Source organism: Pezoporus occidentalis, unplaced genomic scaffold (genome assembly GCF_034315485.1).
Source record: "Pezoporus occidentalis ecotype Australia unplaced genomic scaffold, CSIRO_AGI_Poc_V1 ctg77, whole genome shotgun sequence".
NCBI lineage: Eukaryota > Metazoa > Chordata > Aves > Psittaciformes > Psittacidae > Pezoporus > Pezoporus occidentalis.
In genome coordinates, this window is record NW_026916126.1 from 3,308,965 (window position 1) to 3,323,897 (window position 14,933).

The window sequence follows — 14,933 nt, forward strand, 5'->3', positions numbered from 1 at the left end:
CGACCAGAATACAGTAAACGCTGTGAGTTATCAAAATGATGCCTTAATAAAAGATTGTAAGACTGCTACCATTGAATGCTTCATCATGAGGATGTCTTTGGAAACAAATTTGGAAACAGACCTTTGTTTAGTTAAAGTATTCTAGTCTCCACCTGGAAAGTTGATTTCTTAAGCTGGTAGGTAATTTATCTGCTTTTTCCTGGATTATTACCAGTCTCTTGAACTATAGTTCCCATCATTTAAATCTGAAGCAGTGTTGTACTGAAGAATATAAGGCAGAGTGGTTAGTATGCTGATATACAGGCTAGAAGTCTGTAACAAAAAGCAGTTCTGAATTATAAACAGTACCTGCAGTAGGGCTTCTTACTGCCGTATGAATTGGATGCTGCTTTGATCGCCTTTTTTGGTTCTTTGTGATTCTTTTATGTGCCTAGTAATGCTCTTTGGTGTTATGCATGTATCTCTGCCTATCTCATCCAGTGACAGAAGAAAGAGATAGAAACAAGTGATAGCTGTCAAAGCTTTTCATCATGTTGCATGCCTCCATGCTTTGCCCCTCTTCCTTCCATACTTTATTTTCTGCTGGTGTTTTTTAGTCCTCTGAGGAGGCTTTTATCAGGGATGTTGCACACTGATCACCCTCCATGTATGACCACAGATGTCTATGAATTGAAAGACATCTTTAAGAACAGCACAGTGTGCATAAGAATATTTCCGGATTTCACTTTGTGACTCATCCATGTCCTTAATCCTGTGGGTTCTCTGTTAGTTTTATCTCTGCTGTTATAACAGTAGCTCCTAACGTTTGCCTGTCTGGCGCTGTGGTAGTAAGTTCCATCTGTTTATCCATATTTAAAAATGGAGAATCTACTTCAGATGCATTGTTGACACCTTCATGTATTCTAAAACTAACATGTAATTCTCATATATATATATTATGGTTTGTGTGTGTGTTTTGTAGCTGTGGGGGTGGGTGTTTTTAGTTTCCAGACTAAATAGATGCAGCCTTCTAAATCTCTGAAGGTGCTTACTGCAGTTCCCCTTTTTGCTCCACCCCAAGTCTGTCCTTTGCCCCCAGTGCTTGGGGCTCTTTCCTGCACTGTCTCTTATTTCTGCTGTTTCTGTCTTCATGTGGTGATCCAAACTGAATGCAGGTGTTCAGGCTGTGAGACAGTGACACTTACTTGTGCACAGCATGTAGTTCTCCCTGCTGTGATCCTTTTTCTTAATACAGGCAAATCTCTTAATGTGGCTTGACACCATTTAGTGGAAATCTAAACTATGCTGTTCTCATGACCTTTCTCTTCCTGAAAATTATTTCAGAATCCAGATTTTTATTTTTTGTTTCAAATACATTGGGCTTGTATGCTGAACTTTCACATTAGTCAACTCCCTAGTTCATTATGGGTTTCAAGACTTCCATAGTCTTTCTAAAAGGAATATTTTTGCTTATGAACGGGATTTTGAGACACCATTATTGTGATTATATTCCAGATCTTTAGTTATGCTCATCTTTATCTTGATTCGTGATGTTTTCTTTATCAAACTCTACTTTCTTTATCATGTCCTGACTAATAACCCCCTCTTTGTAATTTTTTGTCTAGTTGTTTGGTTTTACCTTCATTCTTTAACCTATTGTCCATGACAGATGTCTTATCCTTTCATTAACAAACTTACTCTTGAGAAGGAAACTTAGACTAATTTTTTTTCCCCGTTTTTTTTAACCTTCTTAGTGTACTTTAAACTTCAGTCTCAGTTAGATCTGATGTCTTCTTAGGAAAATAGTACTATATTCACAGAAGTTTTTCCTAACTCTGCTTTCCTTAGGCTTTGTTTCCAAATTTGGGGAATTTTCCCAAGGACTAGTATCTATTAGTACTCTTTTCATTCTCTTCCATCTTGGTGAATGTATCAAATCTAGTTAATGTAATCACTGTTTAGTTGCTTAGCTGTTCTTTTTTCATGACTTAATATATATATAAGTATTCAGGAGGTAGTGAGAGTTGGACTGGTGGGTTTTTTTGTGTATTCTTAGAATAAGCTCTTCTAAGAGACTTTGCTGTGTTGTATCAATAAAAATATTTTGCTGAAATGTTTTTCTCATCTGACTTATTTCCCAGCTAATTCTTTCTGTTCATCTTCAGGTCTCTGTTCCTCCTGGAGCTTTGGACTGTTGGGTATTTTTGAGTTGTTTGGAAGTCTTACAAAGAATAGAAGGCTGCTGTGATAGGGCTCAAATAGATGCAAATGTTTCCCACACAGTTGGCTTATGGAGCTATGCCACTGAGAAGGTAAGCAAATTATGTGTTGTATTTGTGGTATTACAGTTTTGAAGTGGACCGACCATTTGTTTCTGTGGAACAGGTTTTTCACTTTCTACTACAGAATTTAATATGGGGTTCTGTTTCTTGTTCTTCCCATCCTTCTTACGTGTTGCTACGAAAGGTGCATACCTAAGTTGGAAATGTTCCTCCCATTCATAGTACTTCTTACACAAAGGGTAAAGGAAAAAGTTGTAGAATAACGAGTAGCAGTAAGGTGGAACTAAAATTTAGCAGAAAAAAACAAACTTAGCAACTAGTGACAAAATTAAGAAGAATTTAACAACAGCAACAAAGTTAATGGCCATCCCCATTTTATGTGGTGTAATGTGACAAGCTGAGACCTTTTTTCTTTCGTGGGCTTACGTTGGTCGTTGACTTATTCTAAGAGAATTAACCAAAAGACCAGCACAACTGAACTTCTTTAAGATAGTATCCTGTGCTGACTGGGTATCAAGCATACCCACTGCTGTTTAGAAGCGGTTTTACAGTAGTGTGGTATTGTTTTAGCACTGTTAGAATGATAGAATTGTTTAGGTTGGAAAAGTCCTTTAAGATCTTTGAGTCCAGCTGTTCACCCAGCACTGCCAAGTCCACCTCTAAACCGTGTCCCTAAGCGACACATCTGTATGTCTTTTAAATGCTCCTAAGGATGGTGACTCCACCACTTCAATGGGCAGCCTGTTCCAATGCTTGACAACCCTTTTGCTTAATAAATTTTTGCTAATATCCAGTCTAAACCTCCCCTGCACAACTTGGGGCCATTGCCTCTTGTTCTATCACTTGTTACTTGGGAGAAGAGACCAGCACCCCTGTGCTACAACCACCTTTCAGGTAGTTGCAGGGAGTGATAAGGTCTCCCCTGAGCGTCCTTTTCTTCAGACTAAACAGCGCCAGTTCCCTCAGCTGCTTCCCATGAAACTTGTTCTCTAGGCCCTTCACCAGCTTGGTTGCCCTTCCTTGGACATGCTCCAGCACCTCAATGTCTTTCTTGTTGTGACGGCCCAAAACTGAACACAGTATTCAATGTGCAGCTTCATCAGTGCTGAGTACGGGGGAGCAGTCCTGCTGGCCGCACTATTTCTGATACAAGCCAGGATGCTGTTGGCCTTCCTGGCCACCTGGGCACACGGCTGGCTCATGTTCAGCTGGCCCAGGTCTGTTTCTGAGCAGCTTTCCAACCATTCTTCCCCCAGCCTGCAGCATTACTTATGGTAATCATCTCTTTTCAACACTTTGGGTAAATTTGCAAGCTTGTCTGATTAGTGTACTGGAGGCTGCCTGCATTTCTTGAGCATATAGTTTCCAAAATATAGACACAGTTATTAGAAATTATCTTTGGTTATAATTGTCAAACATCTCGGGCATTGTCCATGTTTGTATGCAAAACCAGAAGGATTTATTCTGATTAAGTGTTATGCATGTAGGGACATATGTGTATGTAACCTCCAATGTTATTTGAGTCAGTAATTATATGCAATTTTATTCATAATAAAATTGATTTCTACTCTGAGAAACAGTTACTTTTGAAAGGTTCTCTACTTTTTTCCCATGCAACCTTAATACAGATCTTATAAGCAGTAGATTTTGACAGCAGTGGAAATGCATTGTAGGAATGATGCAACAGAATAAAAGGTGTTTTATATTGATTTTTGTAGCCTATTTAAAAGAAGCATCTGTTCTTTCTTACAGTTAAAATCCCTGGGTTACCTGTGTGGACTAGTGTCAGAGAAGGGACCCAATTCAGAAGACCTTAACAGAACTGTTGATCTGTTAGCTGGATTGGGAGCAGAACGCCCTGAAACAGGTATTACCAGGAATGTATGCATTCTTTCTAATAGCTGACATTTGTCTTAAATATCTAGTACGTAAATACATTAATAATAATAATTTCCAAATATCCATATATATGAACATTGATAGAGCTGTTATTTCTTACGAGATCTTTTCATGTGTGTCTAGTACTTTATCAATGCATCTCGTTACTGTTGCAAGTATAGGCTTTTCTATTAATGCTCCATTTATCAGCATTTAGGTAAATAGCTTTGAACAGTACTGGTTTTGAATAAAGTTTTTCATACTTGCAGACAAGTATTAAAAATAAAATTATTTGAAAAAGAAGTATCCTTGATCTGATGCAAATAGATAACCTGCAGCTGGAGCTACAAAGTGGTATTATTTGAGTTGAACTGCTATTATTTGTGTGTCTGAACAATCAAATTTATTTACTCCTTGTGGATTTTACTACAAGGATATTTCTGAAGGTATTTCTGAAAGAAGAAGTTTTGAGAAGTTAAATATGCTAGAACAGTTATTGTCTTTGAAGCACTAGCTGATAGGCTGATGTTTCACTTGTTCTTGCAGGTATGACGATAATTCTTAATTCAATGCTGTGGTGCCTGTTGTATTCATTTAAATGAAACTAAATGAGGGGTTTTTTTCCTTCAAGAAATACTGACATGTATTTGGTCTGGCAAAGATTTATAAATTGAGCAAACTACTTCAGAAAAAAACTTGGTCTTGCTAACCATTTTCTTCTGAATTACATTGTTTAAAGTAGTAAAATGTTTTTAAATTACAGTATACTCCTGTCATGCTGATTTATAAATCCAGCAGTGGGGAGTTGTGAGAATATCAGTCTTGGCACAACATGGTATTTAAATACAATTGTGTGTGTTTCTAAGTTGAATAAATGTTAAGAAGTTAGTACAGTTATTCTGCTGCTTGCCTTTACCCTGCTACTCTGAACATCGTTCACATGTGCATGCACATACACAGAGTTGTGAAACAGCCTTTCTTGATCTTATTTTGGAGCCTGGGGAAGAAACTCATGATCTGTCTCTAAGTGGTAGTGATGTTTACCACATAAATTAGTCTCAAGTTTTCCCTCTGCTTTCTATTGAAGGAAAAAGCAGGCAGGGGGGGTGTGTGTGTGTTATTAAAATAGGAGTGTATTTGTAAGTGACACCTCTTGTTCTGCTTTTTCCTAAAGCCAATGCATCCCAGAGCCCTTATAAGAAACTTAAAGAGGCCTTATCATCTGTAGAAGCTTTTGAAAAACACTACTTGGTAAGTAGGGCTTGTTTGCTTATATTAGTTTTGTGTGTTTACATTATAGGTTGAAGAGGGACAAAATTTTCAAACCTGAGAAGATAACACTGAGAACTTAAATCTGTATTTCTATGTTTTGATATCAATATTGCTTACATACTGAACACAAGAGGGTTGATTTGTTTTACAGCTGGAACCTTGTATGCTCCCCAAGTTTCAAATATTTGAATAATTTTAATGTTTACAGTTGAAACAAGGGGGCACAAAATCAGAAAATGGAATATAGAAACCTTTAGAATTAAAGTAATGTTAAGTTTGATGGCTTTGTAACAGTAGCAATGGAAAATTACTGAGGTGCATGACACATAGAAAAAAAAATGGAGTACAGCGAGAGAACATACTGAGAATTCTCACAAGATAAATCGTTATAGTTGTGACATAGTTTAAGAAAAACAGTCTAGAAGAACAGGACACAGGGATAAGGAGTATCTGGGAACCGCAGGTGTCCAGGATGGGTTACAGTTAAACTAACTGGTAAGTAGGAGGACAGGAGGATTATTATGTCTCTGGTGCTAACGAACCAATTAATCTGGTATGAGCATCTACTGTGCATGCATCAAAGGCTGCCAGAAGTGATGAAGATTGTTGGAAGAAGTCAACGACCCTCAGAGACCACCACCACAATTCTGTACACATGCGGGAACTTTCTGGAAAAGGATGTAATCCATACGTAGCCTCATGAATACGTATGTATGCCCAGTGGCTATAGAAGGACAGCTTGTGTGGCAGTGGGGAGACACACGTTAGGAGGAGCTATCCCCTGTGTCTCCCAGTGCCGCAATAAAGAATACCTGCTTGTCAGCTTGAAAACTTTGTTGGCAAGTTTGTTCCTGGAGTTTTCTCCGTATCACAGTTGAGTTGAAGGTTATTATCTGTAAGTATGTACACTTAGTTATTAAAATAGCCAATGCCATGGCTATTGTATTCTGCCATCTCAGGTGCAGAATTGAGTCTTCCCCAGAAAAATATTGAGGTGTGAGCTCAGCTTCCTCTTGAATGATTTAGACTTGCACCATGCAATAGTGTAACATGGTTTATGTTATACTGTTGATTTATTTTATTTTTATATATACATATATATATACACACACTGTGGGATGTCTCTGGATAACAGGGTTGGAGCTGGCATAGACTGAAACATGAGAATTCTTACTGTGCTTTAATATGCATGTTTTATTCCCTGACAGCTCCCTTATTGAGTGAGTAGCTATTGTAATGATGATCTGTTGGTTTTGTTTGTTTGTTTGGTTGGTTGTTTTTTTAATGAAAGATTGTTAAATAAAAAAACCACTGTCACAAGAGTGTGGGGGGTTTTGGGGTATTTTTTTTGGTTGGTTTTTGTTTTCCTTAGATAATCTTCCTCTGAAACTTCTTATATTTGATTACTGCTGTTGGGGAAAAGTTGGAGGAAAGCTGAGCTGTTTTTTTTTAATCTGAGAACTAGGTAGTACTTAGAGTTACAAAGTTTTATTGGACGAAAAAGTCTGAAAAGATTTTGTCTGAAGATACCAGGTTTCATTTTAATGCTTCATTTCTTTATAAGACTGGTTGGATAGCTGGATCAAAGCTAAAATCTTCAGATTTTTTTAGGTGCTCTTACATCTTCAGTTCTAACTTGCACCAAAATATCTCTGCTAAATTCTGCAGTATCTGCCTAAATTTAAGAAACTAAGTGGGATCTGCAGACTTTGCCAAAGAAAGAATTTCCATTCCTGTTTGTATTTCTCTGACTGTGCTTTTATGCAACAGAAATTCAGATATCACTATAAATGATTGTTTTCTATGTAGCTGTCACATTAATATATATGATTTATATATATCCGTATTTTATCCATATATTCGGTGCAGAAGAGCATAGAATTAGTTAAAACTTCCAGATACAGCGAAGATCATTTACTTGCATTTCAATTTTTAATTAGTCTGGAATGTAAAATGCAGCTTTTCAGACACATTAAAAGCAGGAAGTGATGAGCTTTTATTACCAAAAAAACCACTTTGTTCTCATTCCGTGGCTAGTCTCATGCAACAACTTCAGAATCTTTTGTGAGACTGTCAGGTCTTCTATAAGCATGTTGGCATGCCCCTTAATTTGGGGGGAATATGGCTTTTTGTTTGTAGGTGTAGCTGGTGTCTAAGACCCCTCTGGATCTGTTAAGGAGTGATTGAGTGATCACTTAGTTTATTGTAGGATACTGTTGAGAATTCTTAAAGAAAGAAGTAATTTTTCTAGGGTCTCCATAAGAAACATCGAAAATGGCCTAAGAAAGGCTTTGGGAGCTCATTTTAGGTCATTTTCCTGCCCCACAGGAATAGATGCTTTCTGACATACTCTGCAAAATATTTAGGCAATTGGAAGTGTTTTGAAGCGTAGTTCTTAGTACACAAAGTGAGGGAGAATGAGCTTCTGTGGAAGATTGCTGACAGTCAGAAGAGGCTGCGGGTTTGTAAGATGTGAAATGGTTTTATGTTGGTGGCCAAAGATTGAGAACTTGAGGAAAAACGTTTGGTGGTGGTATATAGTGTGTGTTGTAACTACTGATGTTGTGAGAAAGATTTGTTGCTGTTACTACAGGTGTAATAAAGGGCAAAGCAAGGAAGTGTGGCTGCATTGGAAACCATCTTAAAGATGGCTGAGGAACTTCAATGTGGGATTGCATAGCTTCCTGCGAAATTCATTTAAGGCACTCTTGCGAAAATACTCCGATTGTAACTTAGCGTTTTGTGTTAATTGTATGTTTACATACTGCAGACTTTCACTAAAGCTGCATGTAATGCTATTAAGCGCATGAAAGAATCCTGTACCATTTTCTGTGTGTAGTTGATGTGGTTTTGAAGTACTAGTTGTGAGTCTCTGGGGCAAGCTCTAATATTGTTCTAAATATGTTACACTATGGTATGTCCTGGAATGATATACTATGCAATCCCGCAATGATAATCTAATGGTATATAGTCACTGAGAAATAGGTGTTTTCAAAAAAAGACAGGAGAATTTAAGTGTAAAAAAGTGCTTGAAACTGCATCTGGTCTATTATTTTGGTGGGTTTGGGTTGCCTTATTTAATTGTTAATAGACTTTTTCTTCTGCCGTTTGTAACGCAGATATGGGATAATGACCAACTGCTGAAAAAGTAAAAATGACCTGTTACAAACTGTTCTGTATTGTGTGCTGGGGCCAGGGGAAATCTGAAAAGTGATTCATTCTGGTCATTTTGTTGTAGTAACTTAGTTACTGGCTATGAGTTTGTGTGAAATACTGTGTAATTACTAAAAATACATAAAACTCATAATAGTTTGTTGTTTTCTTTTAAACAGGATCTGTCCCATGCCACCATTGAAATGTACACAAATATTGGAAGAATTCGCTCAGCTAAGCTTGTGGGAAAGGACTTGGCAGAGTTTTATATGTAAATGAATGTTTAAAATGTCTCAGATGCATTAGCTTTGGAAATTCTGAATATAATCCTTGAGGAAAATATGTTGTATTTAAAACAGGAATTTAAAAAAAAAATTTGAAATGTAGATATACCCAAAGTTTCAGACTGTGTTTCAGAAAAAAGAAAAATTAAAAAGAAGGCTGGCAATCTCTTCATATCAAACCCTAATTCTTTAATAACCAAACATGAGTACTCATGTTTTAGTACTCTTGCCTTCAACTGTCTTGTGTTCTTTAACTTGGTCATTTCTTCTCCTTGGGGAAAAAAAGGGCAGTGGGGTAGGGGGAGAAAAAGACATATCTTTGCATTTACTGTAGCCTGCTTTGTAACAACTTGTTTCAAAGCTTATCTTAACTACATATGTGTCTATATATACCTAAGAAAAGCCAGAAAACATGGTATTTGGAGAGTAATGTTTCATATGGAAAGCTGTTTCCCCACTGTGAAACTCAACAGTGATTTTATTTCTAACTTCCAGATATAGAATCATAGAATAGTTAGGGTTGGAAAGGACGTTAAGATCATCTAGTTCCAACCCCCCTGCCATGGGCAGGGACACCTCACACTAAACCATGTTATCCAAGGATCTGTCCAATTTAGCCTTGAACACCACCAGGGATGGAGCATTCACAGCTTCCCTGGGCAGCCCATTCCAGTGCCTCACCATCCTTACAGTAAAGAGCTTCCTCCTTATATCCAGTCTAAACTTCCCCTGTTTAAGTTTGAACCTGTTACCCCTTGTCCTGTCACTACAATCTCTAATGAATAGTCCCTCCTGAGCAGCCCTATATGCCCCAAATACATTTTTTTGTGTTTATCCCTGCTGTTAAATTCCACTAAAGGAACTTTGTGCATTGCTTTTCTATTTAATTTCATTTTTCTTGGAAGAAATCTGGAGTCTCAAGTGGTTTATTTGGGAAAACATGTTTGGGCATGTTTCTCACCTGTGTTTGCTAAAGCAGTCTTCTAGCCGCAACACAGTCTCCTAAATTAACTTATTCACCTGAGGGATTAATGTTAGGTTTAAAGACTACCATTGAACTACTACTGTGTAGAGATAAAATGGTTTACAGCATCTTGTTCTGTATTCATATGCAGTGTTCCTCTCCCATCACCCCTCTTTGAAAATGTGTAGAGTTTTCATGGCTGCAGAGGTTCTTATATCACTCTGTACTCATCTCTTTATTTTTTTTTAAAGGAGGAAGAAAGGTCCACAGAAGGCAGAAGTCTATCTGCAAGGAGCACTGAAAATTTACCTTGCTGAGGGCTGGGCATTGCTCGTCACACATACAAGAAAACAGTTAGCTGAATGTCAGAAACAGCTTGGGCAAATAGAAAAGTATCCTTTAAAAGGCAGAGGCAAAAAAATCAAGATTGGAGAAAATGATACTTCTGATTTATTTTTCTGACATATCTCTAACTTTTACTTAACAGTTGACATTGTCAGACATCAGCTGAGTTACTTCTTGTTTCCATTGTTGCTGTTCAGTTGGGGAGGGTTGGGTTAGTTATTTTTTCATTTCTATTTTGTCATGGTTTAAGCCCAGCTGGTAACTCAGAACCACACAGCCGCTCGCTCACTCCTCCCCCTTCGTCCCCCTGCTCCCAGAGGGATGGGGAGGAGAATAGAAAGAATGTAACTCCCATGGGTTGAGATAAAAACAGTCCACTACCTAAGGTATAACACAAAACCAATACTGCTACCACCAATGATAATAAGGGAAATAACAAGAGAAGAGAATACAACCACTCACCACCCACCAACCAATACCCGGCCCAACCCGTGCAGTGATCTCGCCCTTCCGGGTAACTGCCCTGAGTTTATATATACTGGGCATGAAGTGCTGTGGTATGGAATACCTCTTTGGCTAGTTTGGGTCAAGTGTCCTGTCTCTACTTCCTCCCAGCTTCCCCTCCTCCCTGGCAGAGCATAAGACTCAGAAAGTCTGTGGTCAGACTAAACATCACTTAGCAACAACTAAAAACATTGGTGTTACCAGTGCTGTTCCCAGGCTGAAAGTCCAAAACACAGCACTGTACCAGCTACTAAGAACGAGAAAAATGACTGCTACTGCTGAACCCAGGACATATTTTTTTCATTTTTATTTTTTTAACATCTGTTTCACTTAAAACTTCTTGCATATGGTTTCTGCTGTCTGTTTTAAATATGTGTCGGCTCTAGAGAGTGGTGCAATGTAAATAGTGTGAAGTTTGTCATTAGTTCAGCAGATACCATAGAGGTTTTTTATGATTCTGTTTGTATTTCATTATTATGGAAGTTTTTGTGTGGTACTGGTTTTTCATTTGGTAAATATGGCAGTATAGTGACTTCTTATAATAAGGAGCTTAATTTCTGGGCTTGCTTTCTTTACTGCTGCTACCTTTATCCTGTATCTGACCTGGCAAAGACTCTTCTGGTATTTGTAATGGTGACTTTTTCTAGAAGTTACACAGAGGCTTGGAAGATGAAAATCGTGTGACTTTGGTTGCTGTTCTAATGTTTTGGGGTTTGTTTTTTTTTTTTGTTATTTATTTTTTATTTCTGTCTTTGGTCTCTGCTTCAGAAGCAGAGTGGGAGTTGTTTGCTTTTACCTTGAGTAAAAGCTCAGTCTACAGTGTGTGAATGAAATCTCTAAACGCTGCATGAATGCAAAGTAATACTTTGAGAGAATGATTTGGCTCAATCCTAATGTTTGACAGGCTTCAAATTCTTCACTGATACTCTTTGCACTATTTTCATGCACCAACTCTATGAGCTACAGTTGTATTTGTGATGCTGTACTCTTGCTACTTTCAAGATAAGACATGTCGGGAGGGAGCAAAGTCTGCTGACTGGCCTTGGGTGTTTTGTTGTATTCTTTTTGGCATCAGAAACAGCACAATTACATATTATAGCAAAATTGCAGATTTTCATTGTTTTTTGGTGGTTTTGGGGAAGGGTACTGCTTTCATTGGTGCTAGAGTTATAAATAGAATTCCTGTAGGTTTTCCAAACTGGCATGGTCACAGAGTTTTCTAGCTTTTTGTAAAGTTGTTGGGTTTTGTTGTTGTCAGTTGTTTTTCCATGTCCAAGAAGCTCGTATTTTAGTCTCTAAGTGACAGAAATACTAGAAATCTACTAGAAATCTAGAAATACAGAAATTCTAGAAAATAACTACAAATCTTACTATAGCTGAAAATCACTTTTTAGCTGAAAATCAACTAAGTTTGTAGTATATTTTGGGGTTTGTTGTTCTTTGCTGCTTTTTGTTTCACTAGGTTTTTCTAGAACTAGACTTGGAGACTGTGAATGTCTGCCTTCTTTGAAAATTCTTACATCACTTTTAAACACTCTAAAATTTTTCTGCTTCAGTGCAAATGCTTTTAAAGAATCTGAGCCAGTAGTATTGCATTCGTAGCTAAATACTTAAGCAAGCATTTGTATCCCCAGCACCCAAAAGTATAAAGAATATCTTGTGACTTAATGTAAGTGATGCTGTAACAACTAGCAGATTCTCAGCCAAGTAAACTGTAATATAATCAAATACTCAAGTTACTTAGCTCTAAATGTTGGGCAGTGTAATGCGACACCCTAGGTCTTTAACTTGCATGCTGCATTTATCTATTGTCAAATGAATTTTCTATGCTCACAACTCTTTTTAGATGGAGGAAGATTGCACAGGTTAATAATATGGATCATATCTTAGTAGGTCTGCAAAAAATAGAGATTCTGCAATATTCTCAGATGGTAATAAATCTTCCATTGTTTTTTTTCTAATGGAAGAGTATGGCGATGATAAAAGCAGGTCTTGTATTTAAAGATCAGAAAAGCAGTACTTGAACTGTCTTGTTCTCAGTCAAATTTCTGAATATTGTGGGTTTCTACCTCATGTTTCCTTAACTTTGTTAGTTATCTTCAAACAAGCAGTCTTTTAGCTGGTGATAATCACTTAACAGAAAATGAACGCAAAAGCTTTTGCCAAGGAATACTCGATTTTGCCAATCAGCAAGAAGAGAACCAAGGTAAGTCTTGTGCTTAAATACTTAATATGCTCTAATCTGATCTTTCCCTAGAAGTGGATTGGAAAGTTTTTTCCGATTGGTTTAATTACCTTGTGTATAACTTCAGAACCAACATGGTTCTTTTCTTGTTGTCTCCAGAATTTTTAAAAAACTGCAATAATTAAGAACAGTCAAAGATAAGAGAGTAATTAACATTTATATTGAATACTGGAAAGGCTTTGTTTTCCTGCTTTGACAGCTCATGATTTATCGTGTGTTAGTTTTATTCCAGTTCCTAACTTCCCTTTGTCTCTGCATTACTGGCACACAGATGGCAGCTCTGTGATGATACTCCTTTGGTTTTGATGTTAGATTCTGTACCCATCCACTTGCAGCTTATTATTTTAACCATCTTACGTCTTCTCTTTATTCTTCCTGCTGCTTCAGTAATACCTTGCTCTCAGATATTAATCATTGTTTAAATCCATATAGAATACTTCCTGTAAATCTGAAGACTTCATTTTTATGCAGAAGTTTTTCCTGATGAATGGATGTAGCATAAGTAATACATTATTTTAGACTTGCCTCTTAATTCAGTTTTGGTACTGCCTCACTGTTGGTTTTTGGAATCTAAAAGGAGAATGAAAACACTTTGTTTGGTAAAGCTTATGCCTCAAGGTACCAGTCCAGTCATTGGTTCCTTACACTTGTACTTGCTCTTGATTTATGTGCTCTGGGAAGTTTGGCACTTTATGCTACTGTATTAATCTAGGACACTTTATGTAGTAGTGAAACGAGAAACTTCGCCTTAGATGTGCTTAGTTTAGTCATCTTTAATAGCCTGAGTACTAAAATTGCAGTAGATGTAAGAAAACAAATCTCAGCATCTTTAAGCCTCAGTTCTACTCAAGATAAAATATGAAAGTATTGATTTATTGTGAAAGGATTCATTGTGAAAAGTTGTTGATCAGTTTATTACTAGGTGTTAAATTTTTAAGAGAAAAGATTTGCTTATCTTCAGCAGCACTGGAGAAGAATAAAATCCCTGTTTTTATCTTTCCAGGTCAGAAGGTTGTATTGCCTATGCAGTGCTTTGCGCAGTTGAAAACCCTGCATTTTGACCCTCCAAATGCTGTTGTCCATGTGGGTGGAAAGTTGTTGATTGAGTTGACTTTGCTGAGCCAAATGCCCATCCCTGTCCAAGTGGATCAGATTGCTATCCATGTTCACTTCAACTTTGAAAAAAATAGTTACAGAAAAACAGCTGAGTGGCTCACTAAACACAAAACTTCCAATGGTGTTATCAGCTTTCCAAATGAAATTACAGGCATTCCTTTGTCAAGAAACAACTTGCCAGCACTGGAGCTGTACGAAATGTATGAACGGAGTCCCTCAGATAACTCTTTGAACACAGCAGGAATAATCTGCAAAAATGTGCACATGCTACTACGAAGGCAAGAGAGCAGCAGTTCACTGGATATGCCCTCAGGGGTGACTTTAGAAGATGGGGCTCATGTGTTGAAATGCAGCAACTTAATACTGGAACCAGGGGTCAATAAAATCACATTCAATACTCAGGTATGTTTTTATAGTTGAACAAATGTAAGAAGAACTAAAGCACTGGCTGAGGAAGAACCTAGTGCTGGCAAGTGGCACCTGTATTGCTTCCTCTTGAAGCTTGAGTGATGCCGTTACCCTTTTGGCTTTCATTTTGCTGTTCTAGACTTTAATTTCCCTTGAAAGAGGGCTGTTGTGTTTGTGCCAAAATGTACAGGTGAGTCCTATTTGCAAAGATTTGAGTCGGCCTTCCAAACCTTAAACATTGATTATTGCTGCCAAAAATGAAACTGATAAATTCACATACAAGATAATATAGCACTCATGAAGTCTGCCTTTGCTGTTGAGCTCATTCAGAATAATGTTGAAAATATTGATGGGAGTGCATTTTCTAGCACTTAGCAAGTAACTATGTGGTTAGACTTGTTTGATAGCCTGTTCTTCACTGTGGAGGGTGGTAGAATAATTTTTCACTTGGTGGATGTAGTAAACCTACCTGTAAGAAGTATGACAAAGCTCATCGTTTTAGA

The 14,933-nt window shown here is 37.5% G+C and overlaps 2 protein-coding genes across 2 annotated transcripts in view; one reads left to right on the top strand and one right to left on the bottom strand.

The window, feature by feature from the left end:
• The window catches only part of LOC134155374 (uncharacterized), a 422,006-nt gene that overhangs the window by 202,810 nt on the left and 204,263 nt on the right, over window positions 1–14,933 (bottom strand). The gene's annotated exons all lie outside the window — the stretch shown is intronic.
• The window catches only part of TRAPPC10 (trafficking protein particle complex subunit 10), a 43,540-nt gene that overhangs the window by 14,467 nt on the left and 14,140 nt on the right, over window positions 1–14,933 (top strand). Inside the window, exons 8-14 of the mRNA XM_062602552.1 lie at window positions 2,145–2,291; window positions 4,014–4,128; window positions 5,314–5,390; window positions 8,744–8,835; window positions 10,064–10,204; window positions 12,755–12,867; window positions 13,910–14,424. Of these exons, the coding sequence (XP_062458536.1) occupies window positions 2,145–2,291; window positions 4,014–4,128; window positions 5,314–5,390; window positions 8,744–8,835; window positions 10,064–10,204; window positions 12,755–12,867; window positions 13,910–14,424 (1,200 nt within the window). The remainder of the gene's footprint in view (window positions 1–2,144; window positions 2,292–4,013; window positions 4,129–5,313; window positions 5,391–8,743; window positions 8,836–10,063; window positions 10,205–12,754; window positions 12,868–13,909; window positions 14,425–14,933) is intronic.